A 21,251-nucleotide genomic window follows, 5' to 3' on the forward strand; every position below is an offset into this window, starting at 1 on the left:
TGAATCACTATCCGGTTATAATTCACCAGGGCTGGATCCCTGCTTTTTCGGCTTTCCAGCCCGATGGTCTCGGCAGAGGCATTTGGGAGGGCAACTCATGCTGGCTGGTTGATATTGTTGTTTTGTTTGGCTTGGATTTGAATGCATTTAGCGAACTGGCACAGGCGTTGTGGCAGCATTTGGGACTGGCTTGTATATACCATGATTTGACGTGTTTCGATAGATCCTCTCACCTCTTTTAGTGTCTATATGAATGGACTATAAAATGCTTCCACATTAGTATCCAGATCGATCTAACCGTCGTAGATGTAGATGTAGATCTCTTAGATGGTGACGTTGAGGTGCCGAGCCGGCCGATGGTGTTTTGGCCGCGAATGACTGCATGACCCCGCCGCCCTCCGCATCGGCTTCTTCCCTCGCTTTTGGTCAGCCCACCTTGTGCTTCTCTGACTGACTCCAGCAATTGAGCATCGCACGACCAGTCGATGCATCCTTACCGTTTGCGTCTTCCCTTTCATCAACCCCTCCGTAAGCTACAATCAGTCGCCTGCTGTCGTTACTACAGCTCCGGACGTACCTCTACGATGAATCCCGGATCACTGCCCGATGGGCCCAGCCACGACGCAAAACATCCCAAGAAGCTGATCTGTACGTCGTCGCAAGACATCTCAAGGAGAACCTATCACTCACCACATATCTAGTCGCTCCAGGAGACATCCAGACTACGCCCGAGCCAAAAATCACCCCCACCGAGACGCCCGATCCCTCTGCTACAGCCACCGGAGTCACAACAGCACCAGCACCCATCTCTCGTCTCGCCGCAGAAGCCCTTCGCTCGAACGCATCGACCCCCGACTCGGTGACTGAAAATGAGATCGTTTCCCACCCTGCCCGCGCTCACCAGTTCGTGAGCAACCCACCCCTCACTATCTCCCAGATGCACCCGACCAACCCTCTCCACCAATTCCACAACTGGTTCCGCGATCCCCGTCTCCTTCCGTCGTCCGCACCTGAAACCTGCACCCTCGCTACAGCCAGCATGCCCTCCGGTCGGGTGAGCGCCCGTGTCGTATACCTCAAGGAACTGGATGAGCGAGGCTGGGTAGTTTACAGTAACTGGGGCAGTCGAGAAGGCAAGGGCGGACAAGTATTTGGCAATCACGCAGACGGCGAGGACACGCTCAGCGCCATGCCCGAACCCGGCCAGGACGAGTCTCTTCAAGCCGGACTACAAGAGGGCAACAAATGGGCGGCATTGACATTCTGCTGGTCGAATCTGGAACGTCAGGTGCGCATCGAGGGTCTCGTCGAGCCGCTCAGTCGCGATGAGAGTGAAATGTACTGGCGTACTCGGGAACGAGGGAGCCAGATCGGAGCTTGGGCGAGCTGGCAGAGCAAGGTGCTGTGGTCTATGGAGCCGGAGCTGCTTCTGGATCGTCGGCGCAAGAGCTTGGATCCGACTTTGTGTCCGCAGATGCAGGTCCCCGGGGATGTGGACGCGACGGACATCGACGATGGGCGGGCGCTGTTGGAGAAGCGGGTCAAGGAGATGGAGGAACGGTTTGCGGGGGTCGAGCAGATCCCTCTGCCTCCGTTTTGGGGAGGAGTGCGCTTGGTCCCTGAGTCGGTGGAGTTCTGGCAGGGTCGGCGCAGTCGGTTGCATGACCGATTCCGGTATGTGAGGGTGCATAAGGAGGACGGAGAGGAAGGGGGGTATATATGGCGGATTCAGAGGCTGTCGCCATGAGCGACACAGTTTAATAATTACTATTATAAAGGTTATACATGAATAATATTGTTACGAGCTTAGCCACTAGCAGTTGACATCGACTTCGCTATACTCCGGACACTGTATACAATAGCTATCGCCCCCATCTGGCAGCAGCCAAGACCTACCTTATCGATAGGAGAGCAACCTCACCTCCCAATTTCCCCAGATATTATCGCACCTAAGTCCTCCTCTACCCTATACTACATACATTACACAGTTCAATCACACCTTCCAACACACTACATACCAATACATTCAACATGTCCGAACCCCAATCCCCATCCCAAGAGCCCCAATCACACCCCAACCCAGAACAACAACAACAACAACAACAACAACAACAAAAGCCACACCAAACCAAATGGCTCCTCCTCGCCCTCTCCAGCGGCGCCTTCGCAGCCCTTAACGGCCTCTTCGCAAAGCTGTAAACGATCCTTCTCCTCCCTAATTCCTCCCCATGAACATTGCTAATGAAAGACCCAGAACAACCGACACTGCCACCACCACCTTCGCTGCACACCTCATCCACCTCTTCACCTCCGCCAACAACATCTCCGACGCAGACCTTATATCCTCTCACCCTATCCTCATGCTCCTAATCCGCGGCCTCTGTTTCGGTCTCAACATCCTTAGCAACATCATCATGTGGGCGTTGTTCACGCGCGCCCTGACGGCGGGGTCCTCCACCACGAAGGTGTCGATTACCAATACCGCGGCTAATTTTCTGGTTACGGCTATGCTAGGCATGGGGGTCTTTGGGGAGAGGGTCGGCGGGTGGTGGTGGGTTGGGGCCGCGATGATGGGAGTAGGTTGTGTTATTGTTGGGAGGAGGGATTAGTTATTTTCTATGTGATAGGGAGGGGGTTGGTAGGGAGGAGGTAGTATGTACAATGATTTATGTGTGTGGGTGTGGTATCAATGCTATCTATCTACTGCTAATCTATTCTTTGTGTTATGTGTATCATGATGGATGGAAGGGGAAGGCGGGGGAGGTTAGCGCTCTTCTAACTCCAGCATTGCGTCTTCCTCGTCTGCTTCGTTGGCTGTGGTCTCTGCATCTCTATGATGCTCTGGAGCTGTGGTGTCTCGTCGTCTGGATTGTTGTTGTTGTCGTTGTTGTTGCTGCTGCTGCTGCTGTGGTGGTGGCCTCTGCCACGGCAGTAAAGACCCGATGCGCTGGAGGAGGTTCCACAGCCGCTCTTCTAACGTGTCACCACCACTCCGTCCGCCCCCTCCCCCCAGAGCTAGTTGGGGCGGACTAGTCGCCGCCAGCGCCTGTTCCTCGGCTTCAACCTTGAACTGGTACTTCAGGCAGTCCTTGACGGTGACCAGGCCCATCAGACGACCGCGATGCTCGACCAGGATGACGCGCGGTCCCATCTTCTTGAAGATCTCCATTACCGTCTCCAGGGCGAGACGAGGATGTACTGTCAGCGGCGTGTGGTCCGCGTACCGGCTAAAATCGACGTAGTCGGCCCCTGTGTTCGTCTGGATGTCGTCGAAGGTCTCCGGCACGTGGAGATGTGATGCTGTCGATGCCCTGCGTGTTACTGATGCCTCGGCTGCTTCTTTAGTGAATAGGCATTTTGCTGTCGGCGATAGCGGTCCCTCGGCTTTGGCGCGGTTGATTGCATATCGCAGCTCCGTGCGGCCGATGTATCCGACGAGTGTCTTCCGGGTCCGGTCGTCAACGATCGGGAAGCCTTGGTATTTGTTGTCGCTTAGTAGGTGCTCGGCTTCGCGGACGGGAAAGTCGGATGCGGGCAGTGAGACTGGGTCCGATGTCATGGCTTGCGAGACCGGCACGTTGAAGACGTGGTCTTCTTTATTGTCGAGGAATGGGAATCCGTTGGACCAGATCATGCGGTCGGCGATGCCGCCCTTGCCGAAGCAGTCGCTGACGGCTTTGGTGACGCCGACGACGATCTAGTTATGAGTTAGTGGTAGTACGGGGATAGTTTTGCAATAAACGCACCATTGTTGGAAGAATGTAGTTCAGAGCACCCGTCAACTCGAACATGATGACCGTCACAGAGATCGTCAAATGCATGATACCACTCAGAGCCGCGCCCGCCCCCAGGAAAGCATATGTTCCTGGTGTAATGCATGGAATATCCGGCTCGCAGGACGCAAAGAATTGAGACTTCGGATACGCTTCGTGCAACGCCTGCACGAGGATACCGACGAACCGGCCAAAGGACGCCCCGATTGCCATTGACGGCACGAAGATACCAGCTGGGACCTTGCAGCCATATGAGATGATGACCAAGAAGATGCGAAGAATGGTAGCTACGGCCAGCGACATCACCATAGACCAGCGGTTCTTAGCCCTATAATAGGTGAGTACGTGTTGCGCCAACCGAATGATGCCACTTACTCGCACAGGCCGTTATAGTCGTGCCCTCCCTCGCATTCCCGGAAAAGGATCTCCATCATCTCCGTCATGTTGATCTTCAGGAACATATTCGGGTAGCATAGAATGGCCGTGATTCCGGCTAGGACAACTGATTCCATGATGGCATGCTGCGACAGGTACTTCTTCCTGAACGCTTGCACCCGAAGGTTCCACTTGATCACAAAGGCACCGTACAAGCCACCAAAGACACCAATTAAGACGAAGAATATCAGTTCGAAGAAGTGCCAGGTACGGTCATATTGCACCTGGAACATGACTAGTTGCCCTGTCCGGAATGGATTCATAACCTGCATTGTGTCAGCGACAGCCAGTCAAGGCATTCATTTGGTAGACATACCGCCAGCACACCAGTCGCAACCAAGGCACAAAAGTAACTGCGCCATAAAGTCTTGAGGGGGAAGTACGATGCCACTTCCTGCCAGCTAATCAGTGAGAGCTTTCATATCGGCCCTGCTGTCCATACCTCGAGAGAAAAGAGCACCCCACCAATGGGACTGCCAAATGCAACTGCCACTCCGGCCGCTGCTGTTGCCGTCAAGACCTCCCTCGTCTTGGATGCGTTCTGCTTGTATTTGCTGAAGAACCGCGATATCACGTTCCCCGTACACACAGCGAAGTGCACACTCGGACCCTCTTTCCCCACGGACAGACCAGATGCAATGGCCAGCGGTAGTGCGATCGACTTGATCAGCAATGTCCATGCGCCCAAGAATCCCTTCATCACAAACCCCGCAATTATACACTTTATCTCGGAAATGCCGGAACCTGCGGCATACGGCGCGAACGATTTGACGAGGCTTGCGGCGACGAACGCAAATAGTACCTATCGAGGTCAGCTCCATTCATTCGGAACGAGCAGAGTGGACAGCCATACAGCGTAAAAGATGTAGATGAAGTAGTTCACGATCCAGTAAGAGGTCCAAGGCCTCCACTCCGGACACCCTGAAAACAAAGAACCATCAGCTCAGACAGCGAGGGGCGATCGCACCACCAGTCCGACATACCTCCTTCAGCACCCCAACAACAAAACTGTTCATTGAGATAAAACGCAGTCGTACAATGCCCCAGCTTGACGTCAGACAGCCACTCTGTGATGATGTTCAGAATCGCTGAGATCAACCCAATGGCCGCCCCCACAATTGTAATAACCAGCCACGCCTGACCAGCATCGTAGGATTCGCGCACTTTGCGTCTCCAACCAAAGGTCTCTTCCTGGTCCCAAAACCCAGATCCATCTCGTCGCTTGGCTCTCCGACGTGCCTGTTCATGAACCGCATCTTGCACCCAGTCGATGGTTGTAAAATCTTCGTAGCGCTTAATTTCGCTGATCTCCTCGGTGATCGCGGAGGGCTGGCCATTTTCCGGGGTCGGGCGCTCGTGGATCGGTGAGACGACAGATAAGCCTGATAACCTCCTCCAATTCCGACGCTCAGACGAGAGGGGAGGCGGACGAGCCGAAGAGGGTGAGACAGGCATCGCAACTCATTCCATAGACTGACAGCGCAAAATGGGCATAGCTGAAGCTAGTAAGAGGGGAAATCTGGGGGTAATTCTGTTGGATCGGAGATGACGACGATAGGATGCGCGGCCGCCCACGTGAGGGATCCGGACTGTTTTCCGGCTCTCGGGCTTCTCTCAAAACGAGGCTGAATAGACAAAGACAAAATGCTAGGATGCAGGACAATAGAGTGTAATTTGTAGATACAGATCAGGGATCTGCATCGAGTGCTGGCTGACAGGTCCCCTAATAAGCGTGAAATAACTAGTTGGTAGTTGCAGCGTTTGCTGGAATCGATCCTCTTCCGAACCATACATTATTCATTTACTTTCCTCTTCCGCCACGCGCGAGAGTGGATTTCGACGCCGCACGCGCCGGAATTCCCTTCTTTGCAACTTCACTTACTGGGTTTGTCTCTGTATCAACACAGTCGCAGGAGTGAAAGTACCGTCTCACCTACACTCATTACTTCGTGTTATTCTCCTCAGGTGCAATCCGATATCGTCCAGAGCATTACTTGCACGACTATCTCCGACGCGACGTCGCGATGCCGCCCAAGGACAAAGCTGCGGCGGAAGCATCGTCTTCCCGAGAGATCACAGGCCAGAGCGCACTTCCAAGTATGTGGGAAGTTTTCTGGCTATAAGTGCAAGGCTAACATGAGCTGAAGTCTCGCGGATCAAGAAGATTATTCAATTAGACGACGATATCGTACAATGTTCGAGCAACGCTACGTTTGTGATCGCCATGGCCACGGTTCGTGACTACGATACTTCCTCCCCTCTTCAGTCAATATCGAGGCTATCAACACTCACATCTCTTTCACGAAATTAGGAGCTATTCATTCAATACCTTACCGAACAAGGACACAACGTTGTTAAATCCGAACGAAAGCCGCGCAAGCTTATCCAATACAAGGACCTGGGTTAGTGACCACTGGGCAAAGGGATGATAATATGAGTTACTGACGGATGGATATCCAGCTACGGCCGTATCACGCATCGACAACCTCGAATTTCTTTCCGACGTGATCCCCAAAACCACGACCTATAAGCAGTTCAAGGAGAAACGGGCGAAGGAGAAGGAACCCGGACCCGAGAAGGGACAGCGCACATTAAACGGCAATTTACCTGCAGCTGTCGAAGATAAAGAGGAACTTGAGGAACAACAAAGTCTACAGCCAGTAGATGACAAACCTTCGAGGGGGTCTCGACCGCCAACGGTGACAATGATGGTGGATCGAACGGTTGATACATCTGCTGGAGATCAGGATGTTGAGATGACGGACCAGTGACGGATTCAGACGATTATGAGTTCTGGGAATTTATACATATTTTATCTTTGCATGGTGGAGTTATTTGGAAATATCATTTTGCTTTGGTTTCAACCTGTGGGTAGTCCATTGTAATATGTTGTTGGTCAATCGCATTGGGATATTCGGATATTGGGGCAGCGGAATGGAACGGACGACGGGATGAGCGGGCGGGAGTGAACGACGAATGGCGTAATAAGGGTATGAGTTGGTAGGAAAACACAATAAAAAGTGTCAATGAACATGAAAGATATATGAATTGCGGAAATAAGAGTAGATGGTAAAGAACGTAATGTGTATATTAAACAGTCAAGAATGATTACTTTGTAATAGGCTGTGATGATTGACTGTCAGGTGAGAGCCTGACTAAGACGGGACGACGGGCCAATGAAACGCCCCGTGATTCCGATCGCTTGTCGTAGCGAAAGCTTTGGTTCGACTCTTTCCGTATGCCGGGCCTCCGACCTCAACCTCGACCTCTTGGGAAAATCAAATCCTCCCTCCGTCCTTATCTCTCCCTCTCCACCCCCCACACCCCAACCCACCTCCCTGCGGTCGTTCTCTATTGCAATTGATTGCAATTGCTCGTCTCGCCATGTCTCTCTCCGCCGCTTCCAGCTCTATCCTGCGCGCTTGCGCCCGGCAACAACTGCCCTCTTCTCGCGCCGCCATTGCCTCCTGCCAGCAGCGGAGGGGAGTCGCTGATGCCTCCAAGTCCACTTTCGATAGCCCCTTCGGCAGCTCCAAGGAGTACTCTTCCACCCTGAAGATCCCCGATTTCAGCAAATACCAGTCCAAGAAGCCCCCACGCTCCAACCAGGTCTTCTCTTACTTCATGGCCGGTTCCCTCGGTCTGGCCTCTGCCGTCGGTGCTAAGGCCACCGTCCAGGGTAGGTACCCCTGGAGACATTGAATATTGCGCATATACATGAGAAAAGAGGAGGAAAAACTAGGAGGGGGGGAATATCAGGTTGAACAATGGGAGGGAATGGCTGTGTGCTTGACCGCTCGGGACAAATCGCTGATATGGAGTTTCTCTCATTACTAGACTTCCTGGTCAACATGTCCGCCTCCGCCGATGTCCTCGCCCAGGCTAAGGTTGAGATTGGCCTTGGTGCCATCCCTGAGGGCAAGAACGTATGTTCTATATTCTCTTTTCCCCCGAACCAGAAGGCTGGCTCGTCCCCCTTTGCAATCCAGCATCTGACCGATTCCGAAACAGGTTATCATCAAGTGGCGTGGTAAGCCCGTCTTCATCCGTCACCGCACCCAGGACGAGATCCAGGAGGCCCAGAAGACCGAGTGGCAGTCCCTCCGTGACCCCCAGGCCGACGAGGACCGTGTCCAGAAGCCCGAGTGGCTTGTCATGCTTGGTACGACATACTCCTCCCCGACCCGCCATTGACCTCCCATCTAATATATATCCCCCTATCTAGGTGTCTGCACTCACCTTGGTTGTGTCCCCATCGGTGAATCCGGCGACTATGGCGGCTGGTTCTGCCCCTGCCACGGTTCGCACTACGACATCTCCGGCCGTATAAGAAAGGGACCCGCTCCCCTCAACCTCGAGGTTCCCCAATACAACTTCCCCTCCGAGGACACCCTCGTCATCGGTTAAACGATTTAGAATTGATTCGATCTGAGACCGCGGGAATCGGGCGATGGCCGTAAGAGCAGAAGTAGAAGTCGGAGAAGGGGAAGGGAGAGAGAAAGAGAGAGAGAGAAGGTTTGTATTTGTGCATTAGACGAAAGCCTTCCTCTCTCGCTTTCTACTCTATGTGTGTCTTTTTGTCAAGATTAAAGAGACCTTGTGTTTTTAATATGGACCCTGGAAAAATGAGCCTCTTGTTCTATTACAGTTTCTTAACACTTTTTTCTTTCCTTCTTCCCTCCGCTTGCTCATAGAGCCTGTATCACTCACTCGTTGTTTCTTCAGGGCCCCGTGTTCTTTGCTTTTGTTTTGGATATAGACGTTGGGGAAGATGTGTGGGTGGGTGACGCTGGACATACAGATGTGTATCTATCTGTTTGTATGTTCGATGTTGAGTATATGTGTTTTGTCTTTTGCTTTTCAATGTTTCGTATAGTCACCATCAATGTTCCGGTTTCTTTTGTACTGAATTGCGGTCACCGTTCCAATTACCAATACGTAAGTACTAGTAAATTCTGGGACAAGCACCGATGAGGTAAGAAGTGTCTATCTATTTATACATTTATTTATCTGAACGCTGTACATCTAATAATTAATATGAACATCACATGCTAATAATTACATCAATCAGGCTATCAAACAGATCAATGGCGATAACCTCCTCATCACCGTTGCCGAATAATCATCGACAACATGCCGATCACCGCCGCACCAGCAGCAGCGCTTTGCAGAGCAACAGTAGAGAGGTCTCGTTGCGTGAGCACGACTTGGCGGTCACTGAAGAGATCGTGGAGATATTGGCGCAAGGATTCTAAGAGGGGAGAGACGCGCGCGAGCTGGAATTTGATATACTCCCGGATATTGTCAGGGGTGGGTTTGCTGACTATGGTATTGGCTGGCGGTTCGGCATCAGCTGGATCCGAACTAAATACCTCTGGTTCGGTGCTCTCAATCGTGACGATTGCATCGGTATCAGCGATTGGCTCATCTGCGGGAGAGGCAGATGGTTCTGCGGTCTCTGCGGTCTCAGCGGTCTCAGGAGTCGCTGTAGAGGCGGTAGATGTAGTAGACGATTCCTGCGCCATCTGGTTCTGAGCAGTCACGATCTGAATGCGATCAAGCGCCTTTTCCTTCTCAATGGCTTCGATGACCTTCTCTTCGAAGCCCTTGACGAGTCTCTTGCGACGCCAGGGTTCCACGGCGATTTGAAATATCAGGAACAGAAGAACGTTGACGCCCATCAGGCCCCAGGTACCCCAAGTACTCATTTGGCGGATCTTGTCCGACCAGACTTGTTCCTCGTGATACCGGGACAAAATGCTCTTGCTCAATTGTGCAGCGGCCTCTTCGGCCTCGTGTTCGGCCTGGCTCAAAGCCTCCTGTGCTTCGTGCTCGGCTACTTCGTTGGTGTGGTCGTTGCGGTAGAGGTGGGTGAATCGTTCCAGGTCAGTGGGGGACCAGGCATGTTTGCGCTGGAGAAGCTCATTGACTTCGCGCTGGGAGGTCGATCGGTTGTTGATGGCAGCTGCGTAGGCATCTTTCGCTGTGCGGACTTGGAGGCGGGCGGTGCGGAGTCGCTCCTCTATTCACCCATGTCAAAGGTTAGAAACAATAGTTCTAATGATTAAGTTATGGAATATGGGTGCCACATACCTTGTCTGTGAATCTCCTTCTTCAACATTTCGATCGCCGAATAGCCCGTAAGATCATTCAATCGCTGTCCTGCCACGAAAATGTTGGACTGCAGGTTGTCCATCACATCACTGAACCGCTTTGTGAATTGTGACCTGCGTTGCTCTATGTAGGATGGAAGCCCTCCATCTCCCCATCCCTTTCCATTGGCCTCGCTCTTCTCTTCTTGCTGCTGCTGCTGCTGCTGCTGCTGCTGCTGGCTTTGTGTACTTTCGCCCGCCTCCGCAGCAGCGGGAGGAGCCTGTTGCTGACTCCCCGCATCGGCTTCTAGATTTGCGTTCCCTGCGGGAAGAGCTATGACTGGGCTTGCATCTTCTTTCGGCTGCTCAGCAGGCTTCCCGTCTTTGAGGGAATCAGACGAGTAAAGCGAGGACTGGGTTCGGAATTGACATTGCAGGCAGATGGAGAAGTTCCGCGGTGCAGGGTAAAGAGAGTTCGGTCCAACGGCGGGCAGGAGCGGTCGTCGTTGGACTGGGCGGGTTGTTCGGGTGAGGTTGAGAGTTGATTTGAAGGACTGCCTGAGCAGCAATGGCATAGACTGCATGGCCGTTGCTAAGGCCACTGGGACGCCGACCAGACGCTTGTTTCGTTTGTTGTGCTGGATTATCGGGTGGGTTTCAAGGCTGGTCGGCGCCGGGAGAGAAGGCGGTCATGCGGAATCGCCGCGGTTCTGCACGGTTCTGGTGGGTATTTCAGTAGCGCAACGTTGGGGATGTTTTTGTTGGTTCCGACAAGACTATTTCTCGTGGCTTTGAATGGAGACTTTTCGGGGTCTGCTTGATTTTCTAATGCTTTACATAGTGTACATCCTGTTCGCATGGTAATTTTATTGGTATAAGAGTAAGCTAAACAAACGTGAAACGACATTAACCTCCTTGGTGTCCTAGTCCGCTGATACGAAAGAAAGCGTTAGAATGATGTAGACAATACATGATTAACAACGTCATTATGCGTGATCGCAGAGTAAACTGCAGAAAGATCTCCTGCGATGGGCGTCACAAGGCAAGATAGGAGTAGGATGTGTAAAGCGAGTGAGCTCTCATGAAGCAATAATTCCGGACAGTGAATCACTCCTAGCGCAGTAAATGCGAATGGGGCTGCCGGTCTTCCCTTCCTCTAAGGCACTCAGTCCTGCACTTTATGGTCTCCCTTCACGGCCTCAGCATAGGTAGGAGGTGGGCGACTATCATGATGTTCCTGGCTGCTGCTGCCAGCTTGGGCTTGTTCCTGAGAGTGATTCGGAGTAGGCTGCTGGTTCTGTGGCGGGGCGTTTGCTGCTTGGGGCTGTTGTGGCGGCAAAGTACCATAGCCCCTCTGGGAGGGATGCTGGATCGGCTGGTGGGAAACATAGTAATATGTTACGCGACCGTTTTCCGCATCGCCAGGGAGAGGTTCGTAGCTAGGGTCATCGTAATCTGGTTCGGGGTACTTGAGTATAATGTACCAGGCGTGTAAAAGCCCGGGCACGTAGCCAAGGCAGCAGAGAGCAAGGTTGATGATGGAATCGGCCGTGCAAATGCCTACTTTGATCCACACTGAGCCAGTCGGTTAGCATGCGTCCTCTCGCAAATGCAATTCAATGTGCGATCAATACTCACCCGAGACTGGGGGAAAGAAAACCGCGAGAATCGCTAGAAAGATGTCTGAACCACACATGGCTGCAATGGTAGAATAGGTACACTATTGATCAACCTCCTGACCATGCAAGTGTTCACTGTAAGATCTTGGCTTGTATCCTACGATGTAGGTTTCAGTATAGGAAAAAGTACGCATGAACCTGACAGCGGCAGGTAGTGGTGGGATGACGAACGATAAGGATGGATGGATGCCTGCGTGAGCCTCCAAGTCAGATGACGTCGTTAATATCACCTGACGGCACGGGTACTTACTGGGGATCACCACATGGAGTAATCTCTTATCATATTTTCGAGGCGATATTATGGCACTTCATTTATGTAGAGTAAATTCCTTTCATTGGACATAGATTGTTCTACGATAAGTTGGAGAGTGCTCTCTACACGGGTGATACTGCGCGCAGGCTGTTGAGAAGACTGAGCAGCCGAGACCGCTGGAGACGGGTAGCTGGGGTAATTAGTAGAAACTAATGTAGTTCACAGATTTTCTTGATGGCCATTCTATTGAAAGTATCTTCGCTCGCTTCATTGAGACGGTAGTAAGTAGTAAGTCCCTCGAAGAGGCCTTGCGCGATCGATGGATTTCCATCCTAAACTAAAAGTTTACGAAATATCCAAAACTTGCACATTTATATATACTAGTGCCACTATCTGTTCATGTTCTTTCCATTTCATATCAGAATAATCTTCCCTCCAGTGCCTACTACCAACTAATAGGAAGTATGCTGATAGTCTCTCCTACTACAGTGCTTCTTCTACTATGCTATGAAAACAGTAGTTCCTGGCCTATCACTTAGTAGTACTATTTGCATTTCGACTGTCAGAGGGACAAGACAGAATGTACTACAAGTATAACTACCACCAGTTCTCAAATGCACGAAGTAGCACTGCCCTCATACCTTGAAGTAACTTGCTTACACTGGGCGAATTAGATGGTTCATCCTGGCTAACTTTTTTTATTTCTATTTTTCTTGTTACTGATTTCTGTAAGTCCAGAAGCATTCCATAGAGCGGAACTCTATTCTCAAATTATGCCAAGGAATCGAACTGAGTATATCCGAGAATGTGATCAGTAGAAACCCAAAATGGAACCTTAGATATCGGTTGAGCAGCACGGACAATATTTTACACATCCATCAGCCACAGGGTCGTGCCACGATGTGCCGATACCAGACGGGCGATGAGTGAAACAGCTTCCACGGCCTCGGGTGATGTTGTCTCCACACGTCCGTAATATCTATCTTACTGGCTTCCTATAATGATTTCCTGCAGGGCACATTGCAAGGATTAGGTGTTGTTTCAACATGCCCCTTTACCAGCGAGCGGGATGTGATACAGATGCCATGATACACTCAGACTTGCGGAGAATATGTGGGGTACCTCAGAGCAGCCCGGTCGGCTTCTTTACATCCCTGATGTCGGAGATAATCGCTGAAAACTGAATGGGAGTCTTAGAGCGACCTTTGGATGCATCTCAATAAGGGAAATTAGTGATCTAGTACCTAGCTCGACGACGGATTAATGCAGAAGCAGCATGCCAGGTTCTGTGGTAAGCGAGCTCCTCGTCCCTGTTAGATGACCCTAGCATTGTGCGGAAAGGGGCGTATGTGTGACACGCAAGGGTGTATTATCATCTGTTCTCTAGTTGGGAGGAAACTATTTCGGATAATTGGTAGGTATTCTGACACCATGTTGTACACCTCAAAGTAGCCGCCAGTTGTATACCTTGTATTGCCATAGATATTGGATGTATCTGAATTAGTATATAAGCCTCCACCAAGCATCCCTACCTTATGAGGTACGGTCAACGGGGATAACGATTTGGAAAAATCACTCTGATCAAAGCCATGCAGCAAGCAGTCTTTCGTGGGCAGTCGTATCGCAGAGCCAGGCGAGTGAGGCGACGATAGCGATCGGCCCAAAGTGGATGTAAGTAACATACTTACGGTACACCGACAAGTGCTCCGCGGACGGTGTCTCAAGCTTACATCCCGAGCACTTGGGGATCGTCAACCTGGGACAATGCTTCAGGTGTGGAATATCAGAAGGATAATAGCAAATATTTGCCCAACCTGGCGGTTCCTAGTGTACCATAGAGTTGCACAATTTGGTTCTGCTCCCGTGTTGGCCAGGCCCACCCTTATAGCTGCTGCGGCTTTCCCTGGTTCTCTTTTTCCAACGAAAATTTAGGGAGTATATTCGAGGTAGATAGTTAACAGAACTTTCGTAGGTGGCACATGTAACAAAAACATACCACTGCATAGATGCTTACAACCTGAAACACTATACTGTGCTGGCTTGATCAAGGCTAACGGCAATGGATACACTTCATCCGAATAGTGGAGGCTGGGCCATTCGCTGTGTCCAGCACAGTCCGTGCCTCTGGCACCAACAGCCTCAAATCGGACGTGTGCCACGTCAGTCGATCACCGCCAGAGATAGATAATCCCTAAGAACTCCTATGCATCACAAAATTCCTCGCGATGATCAAGGCAATAAAGTTCCCGGTTCCTGCATTGATTCTTCCTTTTCTTCTCTTCTTCCGCTTGCTTGTTCCTGAGTTCCTTGCAAATCCAGCGACACCCCCTGCAGGATCTCATAAGTTGGTCTGACTTTACGCCAGGGAGTGGAAAAGATTCTGACCATTCGCATCCTTGCTGCAAGCGCAAAGCATCCTAGAGTTAGCCAGTGTCTACAGCGAAAAAGTGAAACGCAGAAGGTTAGTGTTTACTTCTGGAAAGTTTGATGGGTGTGATAATGAACCGAGTCGGGATCGGCTCTTGTACCTCAGTTCCGGGTGCTGGTGGAGCTCCGGTTCAAGATTTCATTTGATAACACTGAGTCTCGCAACAAGTGGACTAACTCGATCTGTAGGCGCAACTGAACCTTCATGCGGAGGGACTCAATCGCAGCGCATTGCAGTGGAGCAGTTTAATTGGAAAGACGCCGGCTACTCTTGCGAACCGCCCGCCCGTCCCCCTTTTGAGTCAGTCTTCTCCAGTCGCGGCCCTTCTGGTGCTTCTGCCTCTTTACCTTTTTTTGTTTCTTGCGCTTCTTCCGTTATTCAAGATTGTTCCGTGAAGGAGCCGACTTCCATCGAGTCCAATCGCGCCGTTCTGCCGGTGCTTTGCTTTCCTGGGTCTCTTCCTTTCGGGGGGCCTCGAACCCAAGCGGCAATCACATCCAGCCCAGACTGGGAAAGCACGGCCTTCCTCCAGGTTCCTTGTCTAGCGCCTGCCTTTTCTGCCGTGGATCGACGCCTCTTTTCATTTCTCCTCCCGTGACTCTTCGATTATCTTGGGCTTTCCTCCTTGTCCTTTGCCTTCGCCGTTGAGGTGCTTCCCGACATTACTCGCTATAAACCCAACCAAGTCACTCGTTCATCCTCAGGTTCTAATCGCATCGGCAGAGTCCCTTGCGCTCTACCCGAATATTCTTTCTCGCTTTCTCTAAAAATCTATTTGTCCCACTGATTTTGGACGCGTCGACAATTGAACCCACTCGGGTTAAAGACCATCGTTGCGCACATCCGATCGTTCATTCAACACCCAAAAAAGTAATCGCGAAAGAAGGGAATGAGCATGGAAACGACTAAATCACTCTCCTGCTGAATGTCCATATCCGAATTGTGATCTGCTCGTCATTGTTCTGCCCTACGATATCAATTTTCGCATTCAGAAGCACCTGGCAGCCGCCAGTGTCGATCCAACCATGTCCGGCACTTGCATCTCATTGTCGGGCTCGACACAATGCCCTGCTTTTGACAGTTCCTCTGTCTCGACGAATTCCAGTCTCTACACCGATTTGTATGTCCCAGCGTCCAAGATGGAACGTCCATTGCGCTAACTGCCTCCGAGTCCATTCATGCAATATGTGTCGAACCTCACGCAGTTCGACAATGAGTTGAGCAGCTATGTCATGCAGGGATATGTGAGGGAAAAGTAAGTATTCCATTTCGCAATGGCAGGGGAAATGACTGACCAAAATACCTTTTACTAGGTATGAGGAATACTTGGGCTGTCAGGGGGTAAACTTGACTGATACAGACGATTATTACGCCCGCTATACGACAAGTGTATTATGTAGCAGCCTGGTACAAAGTTCAAAGAGTGATTGCAACCTATCCGATGAAGAATCAAGACCGCTTTGCGCTGATACCTGCGTTTGTCAACCCCCTTCTAATCATTTGTTGTTTGGACATCCCCACTAACTTCTATTAGGCATCAATGGCGATAAGTGAAGAGGCGATAGTCACGGACACCAATCTCTGCTCCGGAAAGGCAAGCGACTACATGTCTCAAATTCGGTCTGACTTTACGATTTGCGCCCTACCAGCCGATTCGCTTACGGTAACTTGCATCACGGGAGCTGAAAATGAACCGAAAAATTGCGGATTCCGTTCGAATGTCTTGGGACTGTGTTCGTATTGCGCCTCGGGCTCGTCAAATTCCACCGATTCGTGCTGTACAGACTCGAATGCTGCTACTCGGTGTTCGAATGTCACAGTTCCGTCTTCGACACTACCGCCGATATTCACCTCCACAGCTGCATCCAACTCAACAGCAGGCTCCAATGACTTATCGGGAGGTCAGATAGCAGGGATTGTTATAGGTTCTGTAGCCGGGTTTGCTCTTCTCGCCGCATTAGCCGTGCTAGCATTGATCTATTGGCGGCGCAGGCGCCGGGCGGAGAATGATAGCTCACTGAATCAGCCCAATCCCCAGAGGAAGGGGTCACCGTCAATGCAGCAGGACCAAAGCCCGCACGAGTTTGCTGCCATACCCGGCGGAAGAGTTGCCAGGATGTCTGCATTGCGCGAAGTTCCCAGCTCATCTCCAGCCCGATCTCGGTACTCTGCTTTGTTCGGTGGCGCAAAGTACAGCGACACCTCAGATTCCGATCACGGTGCCAGCCCTGGGGCAATGTCGAAAAAGATTCCCCCCACAACCGGAAAACGGCATGGCTCGCTTTCCAGTAACTCAGCCTTAGCTGGTGCGGGCACTGATTCCTCCCCTCGGTCAGGAACTGGTGGCCAGTATTCGTCACCAGATGGACTGACCAGCGGCCAGTCGGAGCAGCTGTCCGCCTTCCAAGACTACTACTCGCAGGATGACATTCATCCGGGCGACAAGGTTGCCGTACTCTGGGCATACCAGCCTCGGGCAGGTGATGAATTTGCGCTGGATCGCGGTGAAATGCTAAAAGTGATTGGCATCTGGGACGATGGGTGGGCTACTGGTATTCGAATTCCCGAAACAGCAGAGGATCACGATGCTCGACACCGCGAGCAGCGAGATAGTGGCGTATCGAATGGCTCACGGCGGGCAGCTACATCTCCCGCTCCCGTCGGGGATATCAAGGCATTCCCTCTGGTCTGTGTATGCCTCCCACAACATTGGAGGAAGATCATCGATGGTGGACAAGCTGAAGACGACTGAGGGTTATTGGCAGCAGCTACTTGCCCATCCGTCTATCCAACACATGGTACCATTAACGCCAAATTTATGCCCCAGTGATGATCTTTTTCTTCGATATTGTTTCCTTTCGTGCGATTGATGAGTATAACCATCAGCCTCTCACCTAGTTTGTCTTTTGCAACCAGCCCTGCCTCAAATTCTTGTGACATGGACGATATCCTGAGACGATTTCATACCCTTGTCATTTGCGCTTATTCTCTGTTGAATTCTGTGAGCTTCTATATACCCCATTCTACAGCAACAGGTTGTTGCTACTTCATGTATGATTTTATTTTTTTTCTTTGCTTCCCTTCGTTTTTACATACATCTTATCTCTTCTATGCCGCTGATCCCACCATGTGCACGCGTCTCGTGGACGATATGATGTCGATTACTGGTGCGGTAGCGGGGTTCTTTTATGTCACTACCTATTCGCCATCGTGCAGGGTGAACGATGGTAAGCTTTACGGTCTGGAAGTATAGATTATTTTGATACCGTTTTTCCATAGATGTTCTGAATGATTGAAGATGACTTTGTAATGCAGCTGTTAAATTACATTCTGTATAGGCTTGATAACGGAGTAAGATGACCATAGTCAAAGCATATGGATGCGTTCAATCCCTAATTGGAGCTAGATCACAGGCCGCATATACTTGCATCAGACTTGGGCAACCAGGCACCATGATATTCGTGATGATGACAGACAGTACCCGTGCATTGCCTATGTCTCTAGGCATAAATCTAGGTACTGCGCAGTTTTCATGCCCTGACGTGATACTGCTCGGCTAGCCGGGGCTAGTTCCATGGTTGGTAATCTATCAACGGCGGATTATTCCGGTGCAAAACAAGATTCGTCTGCCTGGAGGTACCAAGAATAGAAAAGCCAACAGTAGTTGACTGACAAAGGCAGACAGGCGTCTACAAAATGCTAGCTAGCTAGCTAGCTGGTCGACATAAAATTTACACCTAAATAGATCTCTCCCAAGATAGCAAAGCCCCCACACTTTGAGCGACCGCCGAGGTATGGATCGTAGATGCCTGGGTCATCCATCTATGCCACATGTACTCCGTAGGCTCTGGCCCAAACACATCGTCATCGCCAGTGAATAATCGCCTGACATGCATCAGGGTGCAGGCAGGTGCATTACCAACGAGTTGGGCCTATGGGTTGGCCACACCTAGTCAACAGTACATACTTTACCTCATTTACCTCACAGTAAAAGTCCAGGCTTATTTCGTCATCCTCAGGATTCAGGGGGAAAAGATGGGTGGGAAGGGGAAATAAGCGGCCGGTGGTGCGACGGGTGGGTCACGTGCTAGGCCCCCCCCCACCGCCGCCGCCCGCCGCAGCAGCAGCAACCCAGCAAAGCACAACTAAATGCCCCTCTATCTCCAGCTCGGTTCCCATCCATCCTCCCCCGTTATATTCCTCTCTTACATCCCCTCATCCTGTCTCCGTTGCTCTTACGCAGACTACCCCGTGAAAGCCATTTGACCAGTCTAACGGTGCTTGGTGCGTATACCACATTTCCCTTTTCGTTCGCCGTTCTTTTTTTCGCCAACCATCTTGCGATTATGACAAAGGACAAATAAGGGGGAATCCGGCCAACTAACATCGCGTGCATGCGCAGGTTATCCGTCTGTCAACTTGTCTTACCTCTTTACCATCTCTCCCCTTTATCTACACAAATAACCATGTCTGTGAGTAATACTCGCCCGTGTGTTCCCCTCTCAGGGCTAACCGTTTATTTCCCTGCCTTGTAGCTCGCGTCTGGGTATGTTCCTGACTGCTTCTGATCTCCGCATGTGTCTTCGACCATCCCTACAATATCGGGAACTCGACGATGACAACCGAATAAGGCTGACTAAGTTACGGAGGACAGTGTTTCCATCACCGATGAGTGCATCACCGCATTCAACGAGTTCCGCATGAGCGGCAACAGCAGGGGAAGCAAGACGAAGTTCATCATCTTTAAGATCGCCGACAACAAGAAGGAGGTTGTCATCGACGAGGTTTCCCAGGACGAGGACTACGAGGTCTTCCGCGAAAAGCTCGCGGCCGCTAAGGATGCTAAGGGCAACCCCGCTCCCCGTTATGCAGTTTACGACGTCGAGTACGACCTGGGCGGTGGTGAAGGCAAGAGGTATGATGATGATGACGATAGCCGAACGTTTACTTTAGCATATCTGCTCACTTTCTTCTCACCACAGGAGCAAGATCATCTTCATTTCCTGGGTTCCCAGCGACACCGCTACCCTCGTACGTTCCGCACCGTCTCAGTTGTTCAAGCCCCCAAATCATTGCTGACACCGATGAAACAGTGGTCCATGATCTACGCCAGCACTCGCGAGAACCTGAAGAACGCCCTCAACATCCACACCTCCATCCACGCCGACGACAAGTCCGACATCGAGTGGAAGACCGTCCTGGCCGAGGCCAGCGGTGGTAAGGCTGGCAAATAAACAATGGCGCCGGCTGGGCCCGGGCCAGGTGACTAGGATGTTGCAAATTGCAACAAATCACACTGACTCACTATGCGGAGTACCTCGGAACGACCAAATCCTTCAGTTTCTCTGCACAAACTTAGTTAAATGAGAGATCGTTACGACTTGATTTCTTTTGATAGTGACCGTATCATCTTGCGATCGTGGCACTTTCCTTTTTTTCCATGATGAACGAATATCGGGGAGGGGCTTTTCTTTCTCTTTATCAGCGTTTGTCTGTACAGAATACTGTTACGTGCCATGGTGTGTGTGAATACGCGATTCGATGTAGAGTAGAAACATCAGGTCACCCTGCACACAACAAAACCCCAAAACTGTGCATTGAGTCGAGTGCTTAGGTCTGAAACCCGTGTGAAGTACTCGTTTTCGACCGATGAGTGCTGAGAAGGGACACAGGCTAGGTAGTATGAGTAGTGAGTAGGAGGTAGCACTTGGGTGGTGAGAAAGGGCGGTTTGTAGATGGTGAGTAAACGTCGGGAAGATAAGGCTCCGAGAATGAATCGGAAGGGACACTGTAGAAGGCTTGGACGGATCAGCCTTAATGTATAGTAGTATACCCTACAAGAATACTAGGGGAACTGTGGTGCTGACGGGAATTGGAAACATCATCGTAAGATGTTTCTTGGGGGCAAAAGCCATGGCGGACGGTCGGGACGGGCAGCGGGCGTGGACCAATGAGGGCGGCGGTAAAACGGACTAAGCTAGCCTGTCCGGATACTCGACTTCCACCTCAAACCACAAGTCGAACGTCGTCTTCGTCTCCCATCGCGACTCTTGGTACCCCCCTCCACTCTACCCCAGGTATTTCCCATCCTCAATCCCGACGAATCGGCCCTCTCGCTGCTGGAGAGTTGCTTTTTGGCGATCAATTGACTCTAATACGCGCGCACACCCTTAGCACACAATGTTCCTTCGTTCCGTTACTCGCGCTGCTGCTCGCAGCTCGGCTGTGCCCACCACGGGCCTGCGCTCCTACCGCACCGTTTCGGGCCCAATGGCTTGCCTGAACGCTCGTCCTCAGACTGAGAAGAAGTCTATCGCTCCCCAGCAGACCCGCGCCGCCTCCGAGCATGCCATCTCGAATCCCACACTCGCCGGTATTGAGAAGCGCTGGGAGGCCATGCCCCCTCAGGAGCAGGCCGAGCTGTGGATGCAGCTGAGGGACCGCATGAAGGTCGACTGGCACCAGATGACTCTCCAGGAGAAGAAGGCCGGTATGCTGTTCTTTCTTGCCCCTTTCCGCTATCTTCCCCGCGTCCAGCAGAATTTTGCTAACATGGGCCATTTTTTCTTCTTCCCCACGATTTAGCCTACT

General features: G+C 51.3%; 13 protein-coding genes across 13 annotated transcripts; 8 read left to right on the forward strand and 5 right to left on the reverse strand.

Annotated features, from left to right (window-relative positions):
- Positions 1–584: 584 nt before the first annotated feature.
- On the forward strand, positions 585–2,199 carry An14g04050 (uncharacterized protein; the record flags this gene model as incomplete). Its single annotated transcript, XM_059744210.1, has 5 exons — positions 585–648; positions 702–1,124; positions 1,224–1,399; positions 1,481–1,674; positions 1,989–2,199. 5 exons carry the CDS (start codon positions 585–587, stop codon positions 2,197–2,199), a joined length of 1,068 nt encoding a protein of 355 aa, XP_059604686.1.
- A 565-nt stretch (positions 2,200–2,764) lies between these two features.
- An14g04060 (uncharacterized protein) lies at positions 2,765–5,663 on the reverse strand (the record flags this gene model as incomplete). Its single annotated transcript, XM_059744211.1, is given in 6 exon segments — positions 2,765–3,697; positions 3,747–4,474; positions 4,525–4,602; positions 4,651–5,010; positions 5,062–5,129; positions 5,192–5,663. Coding segments are annotated over 6 exon segments (2,639 nt in total), but the record flags the coding sequence as incomplete, so codon positions are not given.
- Positions 5,664–5,694: 31 nt separating this feature from the next.
- On the forward strand, positions 5,695–6,979 carry An14g04070 (uncharacterized protein; the record flags this gene model as incomplete). Its single annotated transcript, XM_059744212.1, has 6 exons — positions 5,695–5,733; positions 5,967–6,093; positions 6,174–6,305; positions 6,386–6,441; positions 6,520–6,610; positions 6,669–6,979. 6 exons carry the CDS (start codon positions 5,695–5,697, stop codon positions 6,977–6,979), a joined length of 756 nt encoding a protein of 251 aa, XP_059604688.1.
- A 613-nt stretch (positions 6,980–7,592) lies between these two features.
- An14g04080 (uncharacterized protein) lies at positions 7,593–8,615 on the forward strand (the record flags this gene model as incomplete). The annotated part of the gene is made up of 4 exons (XM_001400995.3): positions 7,593–7,887; positions 8,046–8,134; positions 8,220–8,370; positions 8,434–8,615. 4 exons carry the CDS (start codon positions 7,593–7,595, stop codon positions 8,613–8,615), a joined length of 717 nt encoding a protein of 238 aa, XP_001401032.1.
- A 698-nt stretch (positions 8,616–9,313) lies between these two features.
- An14g04090 (uncharacterized protein) lies at positions 9,314–10,884 on the reverse strand (the record flags this gene model as incomplete). Its single annotated transcript, XM_001400996.3, has 2 exons — positions 9,314–10,230; positions 10,302–10,884. The coding sequence occupies 2 exons, from the start codon at positions 10,882–10,884 to the stop codon at positions 9,314–9,316; spliced, it is 1,500 nt and encodes a 499-aa protein (XP_001401033.1).
- A 581-nt stretch (positions 10,885–11,465) lies between these two features.
- An14g04100 (uncharacterized protein) lies at positions 11,466–11,996 on the reverse strand (the record flags this gene model as incomplete). The annotated part of the gene is made up of 2 exons (XM_001400997.1): positions 11,466–11,875; positions 11,939–11,996. 2 exons carry the CDS (start codon positions 11,994–11,996, stop codon positions 11,466–11,468), a joined length of 468 nt encoding a protein of 155 aa, XP_001401034.1.
- A 1,071-nt stretch (positions 11,997–13,067) lies between these two features.
- Positions 13,068–13,562, reverse strand: An14g04110 (uncharacterized protein; the record flags this gene model as incomplete). The annotated part of the gene is made up of 3 exons (XM_059744214.1): positions 13,068–13,192; positions 13,291–13,376; positions 13,477–13,562. 3 exons carry the CDS (start codon positions 13,560–13,562, stop codon positions 13,068–13,070), a joined length of 297 nt encoding a protein of 98 aa, XP_059604689.1.
- A 251-nt stretch (positions 13,563–13,813) lies between these two features.
- Positions 13,814–14,648, reverse strand: An14g04120 (hypothetical protein; the record flags this gene model as incomplete). The annotated part of the gene is made up of 5 exons (XM_059744215.1): positions 13,814–13,988; positions 14,066–14,141; positions 14,229–14,354; positions 14,432–14,560; positions 14,618–14,648. 5 exons carry the CDS (start codon positions 14,646–14,648, stop codon positions 13,814–13,816), a joined length of 537 nt encoding a protein of 178 aa, XP_059604690.1.
- A 71-nt stretch (positions 14,649–14,719) lies between these two features.
- On the forward strand, positions 14,720–15,258 carry An14g04130 (uncharacterized protein; the record flags this gene model as incomplete). Its single annotated transcript, XM_059744216.1, has 2 exons — positions 14,720–14,764; positions 14,905–15,258. The coding sequence occupies 2 exons, from the start codon at positions 14,720–14,722 to the stop codon at positions 15,256–15,258; spliced, it is 399 nt and encodes a 132-aa protein (XP_059604691.1).
- Positions 15,259–15,685: 427 nt separating this feature from the next.
- Positions 15,686–17,412, forward strand: An14g04140 (uncharacterized protein; the record flags this gene model as incomplete). Its single annotated transcript, XM_001401001.1, has 4 exons — positions 15,686–15,780; positions 15,832–15,915; positions 15,974–16,136; positions 16,195–17,412. 4 exons carry the CDS (start codon positions 15,686–15,688, stop codon positions 17,410–17,412), a joined length of 1,560 nt encoding a protein of 519 aa, XP_001401038.1.
- Positions 17,413–17,814: 402 nt separating this feature from the next.
- On the forward strand, positions 17,815–18,220 carry An14g04150 (uncharacterized protein; the record flags this gene model as incomplete). The annotated part of the gene is made up of 2 exons (XM_059744217.1): positions 17,815–17,907; positions 18,074–18,220. 2 exons carry the CDS (start codon positions 17,815–17,817, stop codon positions 18,218–18,220), a joined length of 240 nt encoding a protein of 79 aa, XP_059604692.1.
- Positions 18,221–19,126: 906 nt separating this feature from the next.
- An14g04160 (uncharacterized protein) lies at positions 19,127–19,894 on the forward strand (the record flags this gene model as incomplete). Its single annotated transcript, XM_001401003.3, has 5 exons — positions 19,127–19,132; positions 19,196–19,206; positions 19,315–19,575; positions 19,643–19,691; positions 19,754–19,894. The coding sequence occupies 5 exons, from the start codon at positions 19,127–19,129 to the stop codon at positions 19,892–19,894; spliced, it is 468 nt and encodes a 155-aa protein (XP_001401040.1).
- A 946-nt stretch (positions 19,895–20,840) lies between these two features.
- cox5 (cytochrome c oxidase subunit V cox5-Aspergillus niger [truncated ORF]) lies at positions 20,841–21,250 on the forward strand (the record flags this gene model as incomplete). Its single annotated transcript, XM_001401004.3, has 2 exons — positions 20,841–21,150; positions 21,246–21,250. Coding segments are annotated over 2 exons (315 nt in total), but the record flags the coding sequence as incomplete, so codon positions are not given.
- Between the last annotated feature and the right edge of the window lies 1 nt (position 21,251).

Source organism: Aspergillus niger (genome assembly GCF_000002855.4).
Source record: "Aspergillus niger supercontig An14".
NCBI lineage: Eukaryota > Fungi > Ascomycota > Eurotiomycetes > Eurotiales > Aspergillaceae > Aspergillus > Aspergillus niger.